This window comes from Salarias fasciatus, chromosome 1, assembly GCF_902148845.1.
Source record: "Salarias fasciatus chromosome 1, fSalaFa1.1, whole genome shotgun sequence".
Classification (NCBI taxonomy): Eukaryota; Metazoa; Chordata; class Actinopteri; order Blenniiformes; family Blenniidae; genus Salarias; species Salarias fasciatus.
Genome location: NC_043745.1, coordinates 24,968,866 through 24,987,549, shown reverse-complemented (window position 1 = coordinate 24,987,549; position 18,684 = coordinate 24,968,866). Strand labels below are relative to the sequence as shown.

At 43.1% G+C, this 18,684-nt stretch overlaps 1 protein-coding gene across 2 annotated transcripts; it reads left to right on the top strand.

Moving 5' to 3' along the window:
* The first annotated feature begins 1,320 nt into the window (after positions 1 to 1,320).
* slc39a13 (solute carrier family 39 member 13) lies at positions 1,321 to 18,393 on the top strand. Of its 2 annotated transcripts, none has more exons than XM_030088245.1 (10): positions 1,321 to 1,622; positions 5,003 to 5,365; positions 8,127 to 8,234; positions 8,644 to 8,786; positions 12,311 to 12,430; positions 13,452 to 13,541; positions 15,370 to 15,420; positions 15,553 to 15,685; positions 16,385 to 16,484; positions 17,483 to 18,393. In XM_030088245.1, the coding sequence occupies exons 2-10, from the start codon at positions 5,041 to 5,043 to the stop codon at positions 17,556 to 17,558; spliced, it is 1,146 nt and encodes a 381-aa protein (XP_029944105.1). In that variant the 5' UTR covers positions 1,321 to 1,622; positions 5,003 to 5,040; the 3' UTR covers positions 17,559 to 18,393. The 2 variants fall into 2 exon arrangements, with proteins under 2 accessions (XP_029944105.1, XP_029944096.1); XM_030088236.1 differs by having other exon boundaries at positions 1,322 to 1,544.
* The last annotated feature ends 291 nt before the right edge of the window (positions 18,394 to 18,684 follow it).

The window sequence follows — 18,684 nt, the reverse complement described above, 5'->3', positions numbered from 1 at the left end:
ATCTTTTTAAGGCCTGAAGAGAAAAAAATAAAAGATGCATGTGACTGTGAAGCACACCTGTCCTAAGATTGTAGCTAATAAATATTTTTCCAGGGTGCAGGACTGGTTCTACCATGTGATTGTAATTACATTCATATGATTTCAGCCACAACAATAGATGCAGTAGTCTCTGCATTTCTTAACACCCATCTGCAGCATGCTTCACATGTCAGCTCATCAATTCTAGGTTGTATGAAAGTTGGAAAAGCATCCAGGGTTCATTGCCTCACAGCTTTGCACGCACATGTTTTTGCTTTTTTTGAGTGCATGCCGCGTCGCTGGGAGGTATCACCTATTTGTTTGTTGACTGGCATTTTTAAAGCCTTGTGTTTGTGAGCCAGAAGTGATGACGGGAGGCTTGAATTGTTAGATTGGGATGATTATTTCTGAAACTTATCAATGGTTCGATTTTTAATTGAGAAACACTGTAAAAAAACATTACAACAATACTCTTCTTGTTTTATACCCACAGTGATACAGGCAGCCGCCATACAAGACAAGTCAATCCACTGACAGCAGTTTGGGCTTTGGGGTCCTGCTCAATAATTCTTCAACTAAAGGACAGATGGGGGATTGAACAGGCAACCCATTTGTTATTGCATCCTGGTACTCCGGTTTCTTCCCCACAGTCCAAAAATAAGCATGTGAGGTTAACTGGTGACCTTAAATTGCCCCGAGGAGTGAATGAGTGTGTGTGGTTACCTGTCTCTCTGTTTGTCCTGTGATAGACTGTCCAGGTGTATCCTGTCCTCAGTTAGCTGGGATCGCCTCATAACCCTGCACAGGATAAAGCAGCATCAGATGGATGCTCTTTTTTGTTTTTTGTAACTCATGACATTGAATGATTTTTAACCATCATGCTGGAAATATGCCACATTATTCCAAGCATTATTTTTTCCTCTTGACACTTTTTCTTTTGGTTTAAGCAATTATATTCACTTGCTGTTTTACAACATTCATTTCATTTCTCCGTTTTGGCTCTTTTTGGCCTTATGCTGCATCCGTTTCTGGAAATTTTCTGTCTTCTTTTGAACTATTTAATCTGTAAATAAAACATTCTGGTGTGCAAATAGAAAAAAAAACAAGCTAAAGTGTTCATGTGCTGCATCTATTTTCCTCCAGTGGCCGTTTCCTTCCCTCCATTTATTGTTTTGATTTCCAGTGACATCTTTTTTCCTGGGAATATTCTCCCTGGTTCCTGGACTCCAGCCCCTCCAGATGTCTGTTTATGTGTCCCAAGCTCGGGGTCTCTGGCTGGGTGGGGGAATACCGTGGCTTCCTGGACTTCTGTGCGTGGCGGGGCGGGATCCTGAGCTGGCTGCGTGTTTTCCTCCAGGATCCTGATACGTGGCTGTTTGGGAAAGCCTCCCTGACCGGGAGTAACTCGTGCGGATCCCCGCAGCAGCAGCAGCAGCCGCAGCCGCAGCTGGAGTCCGCAGCCCGCCTTCATCAAGCCGGCCTGGATGGCAGCGACACACCGGTGCACACACTCCCGACTCCACCAGGCACGTAGCCCCCTCTCCCCTCTCCCTGCTCGGTCGTGCCGCGGCTCCGCTCCCCGGCGTGTCTGCGCGGTGTCCGCAGTAAGTTTGTGAAAGTGGCGCCTGGTTGTAGCCGGATAGCTTCAGCTAGCATCAGTCTGCGGCGAGTCGACTGCGTGTCGGAGCGGAGCAGCTAATTCCTGTTAGCCTGCTAACTTTTTATCCGCTACTTTTCCCAGTCTTTACAGAAAACCAGCCTAAACTGTTAGTTTGTCTCTTTAGCGGCATTCATCCTCTTTTTTTTTCCGAGTAATTTTAATGTCGCAGCTTAAATATTGACTTTGGCTTGATGTGTGAAGCTGCGCTGCTAACTTCCAGCCAAGTGATGAACTGCCTGTTTATTAAATGTCTTATTGTTCACGCGTGTCACTTTTAATATTTAGAAATGTGTTTTTTTTTCTTTAAAAAAATAAGCTGCCACAAATTGCGAGTGTAATTTTAAAGGTGACACATTGGGATAGAATGCAGCCAGGAGGAAGTCTGTCTGGAAAAGAGCTATTTCTGGAGTCTGCGTTCAACTCACGTGGAGTCTGCAGCAGCAGTCCCATTCCTACTGGGAGATACAATACAAAAGTAAACATTTTTTTTTCACTTTTACATTACCTTGAGGGGACTTGCAGCCTTTTATGTCCCACGAAGCTGGTACAAAATGCAGCATTTGAGTGTGCAGCGCTGTGGTAGTGATGGGATGCAGCAGCAGAGAGAGAGGAGCCATCAGGCTTTGGTTTGGCCTCTCTCTGTCTGACCTGTACAAAGACTGTTTAACACATGTTGGACCTACCCTGGATGTAATCTGGTTCAATTCTTTATGCAAAGCCACACAGACTGCATATTACCAGTCAGTTTTCCTACATAGAAACCTTCCTGCTGATAATGAACGATGAATAAGTAGCATTGCTGTAAACCAGCCAAAACCTTCAGCGCAGTACTGCATTTCTTTCATTATGCAGATTGAAAGTGCTTCGAGAAGGAGCGGTTTACTACAGACAGATTGTTTTAGAACTGTCATGAATTCCTTGAAATATGTATCCCAGATAACTTTAGAAGTTTTTGTATGAAATTACTTTGTAAAACACATAGATATAAAGGCTTCAAATTCATTCTGCAACAGAGGCTGCCAACCCCAAACATAGAGCCAGTGTCCGCAAGGATTATCTGTTGTGTAAAGAAAAGCAGAGATTCCCAGATGTGATAGTATGGACTGGGTTGGAGTGTGTCTGAGGTTTCATCAAGCTGTATTCACAGAAGAACTGCAGCCCATTCACCATCACCACGATGTTTGGGACAATATTCTGGCAGAAGCTGTGCAAATGCTCTGACAAGAAATTGCTGGTCAACAAATACTGATCTTTCCGATGTTGTTACACATTAATGTTGTTTCATTTTAATTTTCTTGCACATCGCCTTATACTTAGAGGAAACAGTATTACCAGTCAGTTTTGTTAAAAAAATTACTTCAAATGAAAAAGAGCATTTCTTCTCAGTTGACAGGTTGTAAAAAGTGTCTGATGTCAGAAACGTGATGTGACTACATGAAAACAGTTTGAAATGTGCACGGACTGAAAATCTCGGCAGTTGCAAGAAAAAGTATGTGAACTCTTTGGGATTATTTGGTTTTCTGCTTAAATAGGTCATAAAATGTGTTCTTCTGATCTTCATCTAAGTCACAAAAATAGATGTGCGGGGTGGATAAAGTGTCAGCCTTTGGGTTTAATAACTGGTTGGTCCTCCCTCAGCAGCAACAAGCCCAACCAAACATTTCCTGTAGCTGCAGATCAGACCAGCACGACGGTCAGGAGGAATTTTGAACCGTTCCTCTTTGCAAAACCGCTTCAGTACAGCAATGGTCTTGGGATGTGTGGTGTGAGTCTCTCTTGAGATCATGCCGCAGCATGTTACTCTGCCACTCCAGAAGGCATATTTACTTCTGTCGCAGCCTTTCTGATGTTGATGTACTTCTGTGCTTTGGGTCGATGTTGTGTTTCGTCACCCATCCTCTGTTTAGCGCCAGTCAGCAGACAGATGATCTTAAGGTTTTCTGCAAAATGTCTTGATAAACTTGAGAATTCATTTTTCTCTTAATGACAGAAATCAGTCAAGACCCTGAGGTAGCAGAACCATCCCAAACCATGATGCTCCCTCCCCGGCGCTCTGTTGAAAACTTCAAATGTGCGGCAGTGTTTTGTTTTGGACAGCAGTGACTTCCTCTGTGGTGTCCTCCCATGAACTCCACACTTGTTTAATGTTTCACTTATTGTAGGTTCGTCAACAACAACATTAACTTGTGCCAGAGATTAAAAGTTTTTAGCTGACGCTCTAGGATTCATCTTTATCTCATTGAGCATTCTACGCTGTTCTCTCGCAGTCATCTTCACAGGACGGCCTCGCCGAGGGAAAGTGGCAACAGTGCTGAACTTTCCCTGTTAGTAGACAGTCTTACTGGACACAGATACTTTTGTTACTCTTTCCAACTTCGTGCAGATCTTGATCGTAAGTTTTGTGAGAACTCTTTTGTGTGAGGCAAGGTGCACATCGGCCAAAGCTTCTTGATAACAGAAAACTCAAAACTGGTGTGTGTGTGTTTTTTTTTTGTTTTTTTTTTTTCCATAGGAGATGAAGATCACAGCATATTTTATGCAGAATTCCAGGTAGCCCCTAAAGATTCACATACTTTTTCTTGCAACTGCTCTGTCATTGGAGCCTAAATCCACAACAGGCAAGACCTGATTTAATCTCAAAGACAAATCTTGTCAATCTATTGGATTTGAAACTGACGATAGGTGAAAATATTTCACAATGGGAGCTTAATAAATGCTGGTAAACGCTCACAGTTCAACATCACTGCTGTTGTTGTGTCTTTCAGAAAACAATGGGAATTATTTCACTGTTTTGTGTCCCTTCAGTTGACCAAAGCACCCAAGCTATTGAAAAGAATGAACACTGATGATTAGTAAAGTGCTGTCAACGCATTACTGAAGGATAAATCCTTCGCTTGTTCTGTGGTTGTTCTGCTGGCTTCTGCTCATTTTCCAATTGTAAATCGTCTCCTGCAGCACGCGTACTAAGCTTTATTCCTTATTTTAATGCACACTTTGAAAATCAAACATAAATTGATGCAAAGTAAGCATTTCTGTTTAGGGCCTTGGGAAAAGAGGCCTTGAACTTTGTGTTTCACTTGAACAGTAAAGTGTGCTGCTCAGACATCACCAGTGTATTTAATATCAATATCCTTTATATCCATTCTTTTTTTTTTTTTTTTTTGCATCTTCAGTGAAGGAAACTTGCAAAGAAACAAAAACTCCTCTGGCTTTACGGAAACAGTGACTGCCATAACTGCACCTTAACTTAAGGTTTAACTCATGGTAGTGTGTTTAAAGGGTGCAGGCGAGGTCTGATTGTCTCACACTGCGCTCCTCTTACAGCATTACCGGCTGCACATGCTTTCTGGACCGTGGGACAGATGAGAGGTGGAAGCGGTCGGAGGCCCAGCTGGGCTGTCGCTGCTCTGTTTATCCCCGTTACCCTGCTGATGCTGACCTCCCAGAGGGCCTCAAGCCAGAAAATGACACAAACGGCGATGGCTCACGCCACGGCCACGGCTGCAGGGCCTGGCCCCGGCCTGACACTCGACCTCCCGGGCCTCCAGGCGGCGGCGGAGTTCTTAGCCAGTGAACAAGCTCATGTGTGGCTCCTGTCCCTTGTGGGCTCCGTCGCTGTGGGCCTCAGTGGGATTCTCCCTCTGCTTGTCATCCCCATTGAAGCCGGAGCAGCCCTCAAAACAGAAGGTAGGAGAGCAGCAAGCACAACCTAGCCTCGTTGTTATCACAGAGCAATCACTTTATTTTACAACTGTCGTGACGCTGCGGGGTGAGCTAAGCTCATCACGGTAATGCTCTTTTATGTTAGCATTAAGACTGACTTCAGTATTGTCATTGAATATTCATCATCGGGAGCACAGATGGCTCCATGTAAATGTTAAACAGCTTTAAAGTCGGTGTTGAAAGCGGGAGAGTTCAGGGTACAAACGTCTTGAGGAAAAGGGAGGAAGCCTCGGCCTCATTAACCCAACAGATTGTCCCGTGTTCTTGGTTCATACTGGGTGCGCGTCACAGGAGCTGCAAACAGGCCGTCCGTCTGCCCTGGCATCCGCCGTCCTCACACTCCTCACTACGGCTGCAAAACTGCATGGCAGTGTAGTAAATCTCAGCTCTCGGCAGGACAAAACAACCTGCAGTGAGATCCACAGCTCTGTTGTCTCTTCCTCAGCCGGATCTGAACTCGGCCACAGAATTCTTCAGTGATGCTCGAGCTGTTTTAGGGAACTTTCACAGTTTGGCTGGAATTTCCCCCTTTAGGCGAAAACGTGGCCCAACACTTTCAGACACGTACACACTTCTCCCTTTTCAGCCAGAAATGAGATGAATGCTTTTGTATGTTCAATGAGTCTTTTGTGTGAAATATGTGAGCGACACTCATCGTGATCTGCAGAAATACGGTGTGAAGATAAATGTTTGCTCTCCGCTCAACGGAACAAGCACACATGCCTGACAAAAATTTCCAGTGAACTGTCTCTGTTTTTGAAAAAGATTTTTCAAAAAAGTCCCAGCAGACTCTCATCAACGTTGTATCAGACCCTGGGGTCTGTCCAGAGCTTGCTGGAAAGATTTCGTCTTTATTTTATCTCTATTCCCTGGTTCCCTGTAGAGGAGCTTGACGAAGTTGCAGGGGACGTGGATTTCTGGGCTTCTTTGCTCGACACATTCCCAGCTGGACAGGAGATGGATGGAGAGATGCTCCCAATAGATTTATATATTGAACAGGAGTCACGACTGACTGCCAGCCAACGCTTCACCTCGCACTAAAACAGTTAAAGGTTTGCAGAAAAACATTAGCATGCTCATGTTAAGCCTCTTGCAGTATGTAGGAATAAGCGAACTGGAATTTTTTTTTTTTTTTATATAGACTGTGAGAACCCACACATGCACAGGGAGAACATGCAACTACATTGCAAGAGCGCTAACAGTATACCACTTCAGCACACAGTAATGCAGTTATATGTCATTTAACATTGGAGCATTATGCAATGTTTAGGTAATATCCCTCCGTGACAGGTCAAGAAAATAAGATTATAATGAGACAGGTAGTGTTTTTTTCTTTATTATAAAATGGAAGTATACATTTTTCTACATTATTGAGTACTCTTCATACACACACACACACACATAGGGAGATGCTGCAAACAACACAAAGAACGGCCCCCAAACCCCACCTGGGGTATTGCTGAGGTGCGAGTGCGAACCATTGTACTGTGGCATGGTGTGATGGTAATCCATTCATTGAAATCAAAGGTGTTTGATGAGAAAGGCTTTTAACGCGGGTGTGGAAGTGGGTCTTTATTAGCGGGCTTAGAAGCCCCGCCGCAGCCGGCAGCCGCCCCTTCCACCTGAGACCGGGCAGCAGTGAAGTAAATTAACACAGGAAAAGGGTTTGTTTTGTTGTTTTCTACAAACAGCTGGCTGATTGCAAAAAAAGACAAGAACACTCAACAGCGTGAATCTCATTTCACTCATCGGCGTGTGTGTGTGTGTGTGTTTATGCTGTGACAGCCCACTTTTGCATGTGGACATTGTCTGATCTGTTTTTGCACAGTATGAGAGTAGAGATGCTTTCATAGTATCTCTAGATTAATTTTTTAAGCTCAACAAAGAGCTGCTGTCTGTTTACAAAAACCGAATGAATTTATAGAGCGACTGTCACTTCCTGGGATTGAGACGACACATTGTTACCGTGACCCCGTGTGAACCAAGCAGAAAATAATAAAAAAGCGTCAGTAGCAGGAGATATCAGGTGAATGTTGGTTTACTGTGCTTTTTATAACATGGTGGCTTCTCTAAATTGTACTGGTGCAAAAGAGCTGGTCATTAAAACAAGCAGATGGCGCTCTGTATAGACACTGCGGCTCCTGCTGACGCCAGTCCATGTAAAATCAGTTTACTTAGTTGATGTATGTTTAAAAACTTGAACGAACACAGTGTGGCGTTTCTGTGGCTAAGCTACTAACTCAGGCGTTGCATAAATCATTACTTTAGTTTGTACTTATCGTAACATCGCCCGGTTTTATTAGACTTTATGACTACTGGGTTTAGGTAGTCGGACGCAGTCGGCGTGCTCAGCCTGAGGTCTCTGCAGGGCCGCACCCACTAGGAACGTGGCACTCCGGATGTATTTTAGGCCGACGGTTGTCAAGTGCAGTCCTGACCGAGGTTAGTCACCGCCAAAGGAAAAGCTTCAAACACTCAAGTCTCCGTGGAGCATGAGTAATCTCAGTCAGCATGAGCAGGCTGAGTCAGGCACACGCTTTTGTCTTCTAATTGATGAGATTGTTAATTAATCATCAGCGAAGAGAAACAGCATTGCCCAGAGTTTTTCGTTATTTGTGGCCATAAAGTGGGTTTTTCATGTGAAACTCCAATAAAAAAAAACTCAAACTTTAATCGCTAATCCTGGTTGGTCTCATGTTTCTAATGTTTCTTTGTGTTTTGTCAGCTGGATGCCAGAAACTGAAGCAGCTCTTAAGCTTTGCTATTGGTGGTCTCCTTGGTGATGTATTCCTCCACCTCCTTCCCGAGGCGTGGGCGCTCTCCGGCTCCTCAGGTGGGTTTCCCATCCATCTATGCCGTCATCTGCTTCTTCTCAAAACAGGCTAAGTATTTAGCTTTTCTTCGTGGACTTTACAGGCTGATTTGTCTGTTCCCGACAGCAAACACTGGATATCTGCCTTTATTCTGACAACTGTGCATCACATTTGGAGCCTTACATTTGTATACTGACAGTACTCTATTTCATTTTCATCGACTGTACAGTCCTACTCGACTAAGATTTCCCCTGGGATTCAACACAGCATCACTATTCTCTCACTGTGGCTCCGTTTTGCCTTTTTCTGTCGCACAAAACTCATGTGTTATAAGCTCTCGTACTCGCATACTTGCTATATTACTGCCGCCCACTCATACTACATTTCCTTTGCCACTCTTTATTTACAATCCGCCTGCCTCCCTTCCAGCTGGTAAACAGAAGCACTACATGGCCCCGGGCCTGTGGGTAATCATCGGCCTGCTGGCCTTCCTCCTCCTGGAGAAGATGTTTCCAGACCAGGACAGCCTGGAGGATCCCACCTCGGATTCAGACCTGAATTTCAACTCTGCTGTGAGTCTCTGTCTGTTGAAATACAGTTTTTTTTCTCTCTCTCTCTCTCTCTCTCTCTCTCTCTCTCTCTCTCTCTTAAAGGGGGTCACACCCTCGTGTTCCTCGGGGTCTCGGCACGCCACGCATCAGTCAAAGCCTTCACACGTTGCTGCTCCGCTCCGTGCAGACTGCGTTTATGCTCGGGTTGCATCTTTGTGTCAGTTGAGTTTTGATGACTGTTGCATCCGATCAGACCTTTGGTTTGTAGCCGAGAGCTCAACGAAATATGTGGAAGCGAAGACGCTGCTCAGCTTTCTCCTAGAAATATGGTCAGTCCCTTTGCTGAGTGTCTTCATCAGGAAAAAGCCTGTGTGAAAGCTCAAAGTGGCGTTTTTGTTAGATATGAATTAAATAAACTAAATATTTATTAGTCTTAATTACTTGTAAGCAACACAAGAAATCACCAATTGAAAGCACAAAAATGGTTTATTCTGAATCTTTTAACTGAAGTGGAGCATGGATTTCATTGTAAACTGTTTGTTTGAACAATCAAGCAAACATCCAACAAGCTGATGTGTTCGAGGGAATGCCACTCCCATTTTCACTGCTCTTTCGCTGTTGTACAGCCCAAAAATAGTTGGATATTTCTAACATTTTCAAGCTTCAAATGAAGATTCTAATCATAATAGTTCACCTGAAATAAAAAAAAAAAAAAAAAAAAAAAGTCTTTCAATTCCTCTTCTGTTTCTTCTCTTTGAGCCAACTGCTAACCTGAACCCTTATTCTGAGATTATTGGTGTTAGAAAAATTAATCGTTGGAGGCCCCACATGAATGTGTTGGAGCCAGGACTTCCGTCCCGCTGACTCCACCCGGTTCTTTTATTCTATGCTTGGTATAAAGAATGCCAAAACGACTGACTTCCGATTATTACCATTTATTTAAGTATAGCCAGATGTAATGCTCAGCGCTGGACCTTACAGGGAAAGATACAAAGTATTTCGCCCCGAAAGGATCCTGATTGTTGATGAAACAGAGTTTTTATTCCATGTTCTTCTGGGCTGGGCCTGCCCCGACAGACAGGCTGGACTTTGTTCGCAATTGGACAATTTGATATTGATGTCAGCTGCCAACCAAGAGCTGACATCCTTATCCAGTATGTTTTGGAACACTAGTGAGTGTGTGTTGGTTTCTCTGGAACGTGTGGATATTTTTACACTTTAGCAGAGCATCTTGTAACCTTGGTGTACTTCTCTCAGGAATGGCCTAATGTGCAGTTAATAAAATTATTCCATAGTAGTAGTGCTAATTAAAGTATATCCCTAACAAATGAATCTCAATTAATGCAATTAAAACTTACATTCCTAGTTTTAATCCACGACTGTGACTGAAAGTCAGTTTGGTTCAAACCTCTTGGCCCGCTTGGTTTCTCCCCACAAAACAGACATTTGTTCGGTCAAGTGGTGACTCTGGTTCAACTCATGTTAGCTGGGCTCCAGCCCCCTTTCCAGGCTTACCCAGAATAATCCAGCTGTGGATGATAGATGTGTAGAAGTGTTTAATCCTGATTTCGACAGTTTTCACTCCATTTTTATCGTTTGAACAAAGAGCATGTTGGAGCTTTTCACAACTCGCATAACACAACTTTTATAACTACCACAACAAAGCCGTGCAGTGTTATTTTGCTCCAGTGAAGTTATTTTAGTGGTGTTTTTACCAGCCGACAACACACAGCGAGCTTATAAAATGTAACAAGGAATCCAAACAGTGGCAGAAATTCTTCAGTTCCACACATCAACAAAGATCTTGAAAGATTTCGTGGTCGCGACGTCCGTCACATCCTGCCTGTTTGCGTCTTTGGTCTGTGTTCCAGTTCGAATGCGGACATGTTTATTTGGGGAATTCGTCTGTTGAGAGGGGGTCATTTGTTTGACACTTGTTCAGATTAGCCGCAGTAAACCGAATCCCGCTGTGGGTCCCTGAGCAAGATCAAACTAACGCTGAAATGTGGACTTAAAGCTAGATATGAATAGGATGACTTAAAATATAGAGGTCAAGTGACTTAATCTTAGAATATAAACAGTCTGTCATCAGTGGAAACAAACCAAATTGACCCCTATTCTTCTGTGGCACTGATTATGGTGCTTTCAGTGGTTAAAGAGCGAATCAAAAATGTAAATAAAAGAAAAGAAAATGGTACAAGAGCTCTTGATGCGATGAACTGTTAGGATAGGATGATTGATCATTACAAGCATTTTCTGATCAACGGAGGCAGAAGCATTGAAAGTGTCACCCTTGAAGCCAATCATTATGAAGAACAATAACCTACATTAGGATCTTTTTGAATTAGCTGTTCAGAATTTTTTTTAATCACTCTGGATCCTAATAGCATCAAAATGGCGGCTGTTTGTATCAGAGATGAAGGTTCGTCTTCAGAATATTTCTTCTGATGGAAACAGTCCCAACATTGCTTCCTTGTTGAAAATGGCAGGCCGGCCGGCTTGTGGTGTCTTTTTAAAGAAATCCCAGCCCTCCTCCTGTCTTTGCAATGCTGTTGAGGGAGAGCCTGGACTCCACGGCTCAGCTCCTCTTCTTGTGTCTATTTTTAGTGCCGGGGTGAAGCAGCTGCTTTAGCCATTTTCAGTGTCCGTCGGAGAACAAACACTCAGCTCGTAGACAGAGGCTTCAGCAGACGGGGAGCCAGAGTGACAGAGCTACTTTCTCTCTGAACACTCTGTGGTGAGGCTAATCCTCTCAGAAGATGCGAGGAGCTTAACAAGCCGCACTCGTTTTTCCTTCTTTTCTTTTCTTTTTTTTTTCCCGGTTTGCTGCGTCACATGTTAGGAGAGCTGCAGTGTTCAATGTAAAGGCCGGAGTTTATCATTTTCAGTGTAGCATTAACAATTCATCTCCACATCTCCATAGATGGCACGTCACGCTTCGCCGTGGCCTCAGTCACAGACACGGAGCAAACATTTCCTGGCAGAGACGGCAGGCTATTTTCCCTCCCGCTTGATTTGACTATAAGTTTAAATGGCAGCGTAAGTGGTTTCTGAATGATGGAACAGGGAAGTCGGCTGTTCTCGGAAAGCAGAAGCTACGGCCTGACATGAATGGTCTCCTCTTTCACGTTGGAGGGAAAAAAAGCGAGCGCATTGAGATTTAAGGGTCATCGGTTGGAGCCGGGAAACAAAGCCGTGAACAAACGAGCGCTGATTGCCGCGTATAAAGGAAGGTGGAGAAATAATGAGGCGGCTTTAACAGCTGTTCAGCTCGTGGTGGGTGAACCCTTTGACACGCAGCGGCACCGACAGTAAAACGCTTGTTTATTGCTCTGTGGGATTCAGACATTACCATTAACGTGCTGTTTTTAACACAGCTGGAGTTCATGGTCAATATGGTCACAAAGGGGGGAGACATTGGTTCCAGGCTCACGGCGTATTGCTGATCGTCGACGCTAAAGAGTGTGTTTGCTTATTGAAAAGATGCTCAAATTGGGACTTGATGTTAATTTTCACTTTGTTTTCCTTCCCATATTGCTTCACAGAGGCAGACTAATTCGGTCTACAGCGGAAAGGCAGTGGTGTCGCTTAAAAACGGAAGCCATGCCGAGTCATGGAAATCCTCCAAGCAGCAGAGTCTGCCGGAAAGATCAGAGAAAATCAAGGTAACGCTGACAACCAAAACCTATCCCAGTAAAGTAAAAGACAGAAAATGAAGAAGAAAGTGTGCACCACTGGGGGTAAACGTTTCACATAGATTGCTTATGCAAGAGGAGCATTTTTTTTTCTTTTTTGCTGGTTAAATGCTCCAGATGAGTTCATAAGATAAACTCAACCGCTTACTTTCTGTTTGAAAGTGCTCTTTGCCCCTTTTTTATTCAGCACAGACTTTTATCACCAATTTACTTTTATCAGGAAGCTACACAGTGAACCAGTATCGCAAAACTCCAATCTCTGGTGCTAATCAGATAGTTGTGAGAGCACGATCTGGTTTTTCAATGATCACACTTCTGGCTTGCTTGTAAACACACCAGTTTGTATGTCTCAGTGAATAGATGTGAAAGAGTCATCAGATTATTCAAATGACCAACTGGATAACGCTAAATGTTCATCAGATCACTGTTGTTAAGTGATTATCAGAAAAAGATCATACAAATGCAGTAAATTGGGGAAAAGCATGGTGACCAAAAAGAAAAATACCCCGGTTGTTGAAAAGGGTGATGACTTTGAGGTTGGTCAGACCCACTGTCTGTAGAAACAAATATCATCTATTAGTCTGCTATAGTTTTGAGTGGAATCTCAACAAAAGCACACGTTGAAACTAATGAGGGTTTTTGTAGCTCCTTACCTGCCTGTCTTGTTCAGGCGTGAGGAGTGACAGTCGGTTACACAACCTGCACGACTGAACAGATTATTACTGGAACGACGGCGTCAGATTTGACTGAGAAGGTCATCAATACTCGGCAGAAAACGTTCTTAGTTTAGAGTTTCGTCATCTTTTCAAGACTCCTCTCAGAGAAACGGATCACTTTGATGGATTTAGAGAACAAGCCTTGCTAAAATCACAAGACTTTCTTTGTTTATGTGTAAAGTGTCTGTCAAGATTGCACTTGAACTCCTGTGGTTTTCTCAGCTCAGATTAACATTAACTAAGACTGGGGTCCTTTTTGTGTGTGTGTTTCACAGACAAGTGGATACCTGAACCTGCTGGCCAACTGCATTGACAACTTCACCCACGGCCTGGCTGTGGCAGGGAGCTTCTTGGTGAGCAAAAAGGTGAGAAATTGTAGAAAAACCCATTCTTTAATAATAATAAAAAAAAACCAACATTCAGTCTGTTTTTCTTATCCGTAGTGCTCCAGCCACGTTCACTGTCATGCAGCTGCATTCCTCTCCCCGGTTCAGATGGTTTATTTGTTCGTCTCTGAGATAAACGTACAGTCTAGACGGAGTTGTGAAAGCCTGCGAAAGCTTAAATGAGCCAGTTTATGAAAGCTACAATGAAGTATTGACATGCAGCATGTTGGATTCAAGTTATTTCAAACTGTAAAGTTTGACGTAAATTTGTCAGCGGAGAAAGTTTTTTTTTGTTTTTTTGATGCATTTGTGGAAAATCCTTAAAAGCAAAAAGCTATGATTGAAATGACACCTTGTCCTGAGGAGATGCATCAGAGGAGTTTGTGTTGGAAGAAATGCCCCCATAGAGCTGCACAAGTTGTGTTTGTGTTGACTCATCTCATGAATATTCATAGAAGAACTGCTGGTTTCCATAACCGGTAATTGCAGGTGCTCCCTGGGGTTCGAGTCAGAATTAGTTCGTAATTATGAACTGACAATCACATCTAATAAATTCAGCGTCAGAGCTGACATTGGATTGCGATATGTGAAGGAAGGAACTGAAAGGTCAGTTTTTTTTCCATTGTTTACAGAATCAAACACACAAAAACAAGTTATAAATAGAAAGCAACATAAAGCTAAGGAAATGAAGGAAACACAGATTAAGGTCTGAAGAAGTTAACGCCCAACAGAATAACCGAATAACAGACTGTCCACTGAGGGCGACTGTGTGTGAATGCAAATGTGCCTGTTTGCACTTTAAAAGGTTGAATATTAAGAGGAGCGCTGCCGATGACCAAAGTGGATCACTGCTGTGATTTTTAAATGAAAGCAAGCCACAAAAAAAAAAGATTTCCGACATAACATCGTCTCACTCGTGTGTGTGTACAGTGTTTGGCAGCGTGGCGGCTCGCTGGCAGAGCCGCGCACTCGCCGTCGTATACGCGGTCCCAGCGTATTTTATAAAGACCGCTGGGTGAGCGCTCATTAAGGATACGACAAAGTCTTTCATCTCGAAACTTCTCTCTTGTTGTGCCACGACTAAACGCGGTGGACTTTAAAGTGCAGTAACATAAATTTGTGCCGCTCCGCCGGGTCACGGTGTATCCGTAGCGGTGGAAAGCGGAGTCCAGCTGGAGAGACATAAGGCTAACAGCGTGAACTATGGATCCACGTGCCAGAGAGGAAGTTAACTAGATGTCTCAAACATGCACATACAAGACATCTCACCGGTGCGTTCTGTTTACTCATTGTGCTTTTTAGCGCACTGGAAGATCATCATTAAATGTAGCGTTTGGATGTGAATGAGTCCTGATTTCAGGTTTTATTTTTCACTGGCTGAAGGACAAATCTAAAGCTTCAGTTCTGTTAGTAAGTAAAACACAAATTTCAGCGTTTATCCTCAAATATATGAATTCAGGGCTACACAGTGGTTCCGTGCTTATAGAAGAGAAAATCGCCGCCTGTCCAGATTTGGTGATGTGCATGAATCCGGGGCCTTTGCGCTCGCCCCTCACCAATGAAGTCATTTCAGAATGTTTTCGGTTCAGTTTGAGAGCTTTTGTAGATGCTAGCTAGCGTTGCGTCTGAGGAAATGGACTCTAAATAAATCAACTGGTGCTGTCAAGGAGCTTCTGTTTTCATGTAAACACTCAGAAAACCGTCAACTTTTCTCACATTCTTTGTGAAAGTTGTTGAAACAAAACCGTTTTAATCACAAGAAAAAGGAAAAAAAAAAAACCCGCTGATACTGAAATCCTTCTTGCAGGTCGGGTTTCTCACCACTTTTGCAATCCTGCTCCATGAAATCCCTCACGAGGTGAGAAGAAAATCTTCTTCCTAAACTGTGAAACATATTTATCTTCATTGTTTGCATACCGGCAGTCACATTTGAGCGCTGCTGTTTGTCACGTGGCGGATGTTTAACCATGACAAATGTCACGGCTCGCAGGTGGGAGACTTCGCCATCCTGCTGAGGGCGGGGTTCGATCGATGGAGCGCCGCTCGCATGCAGCTGTCCACAGCGCTGGTTGGCGTCCTGGGAGCTTTCTTCGCTTTATGTGCGCAGTCACCAAAAAGCACAGGTACGGTGGGGCCCGTTACGTGAATAATCGCAGCCGTTTTTGCGAGCGGGGCTCGGTCGGGGCTGGCCGTGTGCGTCAGGGCGCCGTTGGACGGTTTCAGATGCCGTTCACATCTGTCTGCTTGTTGCTGCTTTCATCGAAAAGCGCCACAGCCTCTATACAGCAGCCTATATCTGTGCTTTTCATCAGTGTTTTCTGGTTCTACTATTTAATTTAACACAGTTTTGCCATTTTAATACCAGAACCAGACACCCCCCCCCCCCCCCTCACCAAGCTCTCCCTTGACACTGTTGGCAGAGAAAGTATCGCTGCAGCCTCAGTTTGATGCTGCACAAGATGATGATGATCGCTTTGAGGGAGTAGAAATAAATCCGGTTCTTCTTACTCTTGCAGTAGCAGATAAAGGAAATATTCTGCTTGCGTGGGCGTCACACTCACCCTCTGCTTTGCTGCTTCATAAAACACGTGCTTTCCTTATAGATGTTGCCCCATACGAAGGATAAATAAACAGACTGTCCTGGAGTGCAATATTTGCCCAGAAGGACAAAGAAGCACTCCAGCAAACACACATTTTCTTTGTTTATGCACACTTTGGGCGCGTTCAGAGTTCGATTCTCCAGTGCAGGCACAGCATGGTGAAGATGAAGATAGATTAACCGTGACGTGTCAGAAGCAGTCATCCCTGTGTCCTGTCTGTAGAGAACGCCAGCACCTGGATCCTGCCTTTCACTTCTGGAGGTTTCCTCTACATCGCCCTGGTGAATGTGGTGCCCGACCTGCTGGAGGAGTCCAGTTTAAGGTCTCTTCACTGTTTCTTTCTCATTTTCTCATCTCAAATGTTGCCTGTGAGCGTTATTGTTATCGCCACAGTTTAATACTTTTGTACTAAGAATTTAGTTCAGTCATGTTTTTAATGACATCTTTTTTTGTCTTTTTTTTTTGTTGTTGTGTTCTTCAAAGGATTTTTCACCCAACTGAAAATATATTTTCTTTTCTCTAACCTCACTGCAAAAACTCCAAATCTGAGCAAGTTTTTAAAACTTGTTTTAAGTGAAAATGTCTCATTTTACTTGATTTAAGATAAATTCACTTAAATATTATATTTCATCAAGATAGAAAGGCTTGATTTAAGAGAAATTCTCTGGAAATCAAGAAAATTTTCACTTGTTCTATTAGCAGATTTTTTTTTTCTTAAATTAAGATTCTTCTACTTTGAAATTAGTTAAAAAAAAAAAATCTGCCAATAACACAAGTGAAAATTTTCTTGATTTCCAGAGAATTTCTCTTAAATCAAGCCTTTCTATCTTGATGAAATATAATATTTAAATGAATTTATCTTAAATCAAGTAAAATGAGACATTTTCACTCATAACAAGTTGAAAAAACCTGCTCAGATTTGGAGTTTCTGCAGTGCTTGTCTTTCACATTCTATCTCTTTGTATCATGTTATTATAATTGCATCTATTTAAGCATTTTAAATGGTGTCAACCTGCATAAAAAGTGAAATATGATCAGCATATTATTAAGTCACAGCTTCTAGACCTTTTTGTCTGGCCGATAGCCATTTGAAGCCATGAGCAGAGCGGAAGAGGAATCGAAGTGCAAAGCTTGAGATCGGAGGAAGAAACACATTTGTAATGCTCAGATCTCTGACTCTGTCAGAAGACCCCCGCACTACCAAACCCAATGAGAAGTGTGTAATGACTTCTGTGGAGTGAAAATGGTTAGATCACACACTCCGGCGTCTTTGTGCCGGTCTGAATGTGTAACCGATGCTGTGTTTGTTTTTTCTTCCAGACACTCTCTGCAGCAGATACTGCTCATTTTCTGTGGTGTGGCCATCATGGCTCTGCTCTCCGCTGTTACCGAGTGACTGCGGAGGAAAACGGCCTCACTTTGCCTTACAAATAAGACTGAGCTCAGAAGTGGAGCGAAAACGTTTCCATCCTCCCACCCTTCACGTCTGTTGCCCGTCGTTCATGGAAGCATCGTGTTGATGAAGAGATCTGTCATCATGGTCGTCATCATGTTGAAATGGTCTGACAAAGGCGGCACTTTATGGGAGAGGACGGCCTTTTATTCTGACGACATGACATCTGTGTGGAGACTTTCTGATGAGCCGAACACGAACATTACCAGAGTATTGTGACGATTTCGGTCAATATTTGTTACCAAATTGTCTCCGTGGATCAGACAATCGAGATGTTTTGCACATATATTTACACAGGTGCTCTTAAAAGGAATAATAATGGTACAAAGAACAGGCATCGCTGGCCCTGTGCTTGGACCTCCCCCTCAACGTTGTACCCAAACCTAAATAGTTTAAACGTATGTGTTGTTACTGTTTCGCATCCTAAGTTTCAGATGTTACTTATTTATTCAGTTGATTTTTGTGCGACTCCCACAGCCATGTTGTCATTTCGTCTCGGGGAGAAAGAAGTGCCCGGAAGTCAGATTATTTTTTTAGATTTATTCTTTACACCAAAGTATATTTTATCTGTCTCGGTACACCCCGTTAGTGCTGACGCCAGGCTCTTCTTGAACAAATGTTAAAGAAAATAGATTGGTACTGTTTGTAAATGTCTTGTTTTAAGTTCAAACGAAAACAATTTTTTTTAAAAATGTTGCGACTTTTAGAAAGTTGATGATGTAAAATCATTCCTGTCGTGTAGTTTGTCAAGATTTCACTCCTGTAGAAATAAACTGAAACAAATAAAAGAATTTAATTTGATGTACATGAAGATGATCACTTATTTTTTAGATTCAGTCAAAAAAACAGCATGTTGAGCTGGGATATTGGTGTTCAGTGTTTGGAGTGAAACAGTGTGAGTGTGTCATGGTCTCCATAACAGCGTTAGCAGTTTTTCAACTGTAACTAGTTGCTAACTTGTCAGTGTTGCTGCTGCTTTTGAAAATCAATGGTAAGCTGCAGAAAGCTTCACTGAGCTGAATGCTGTTACTATTTCACTAAACCCCTGTTTACTGCATGACTATCTATT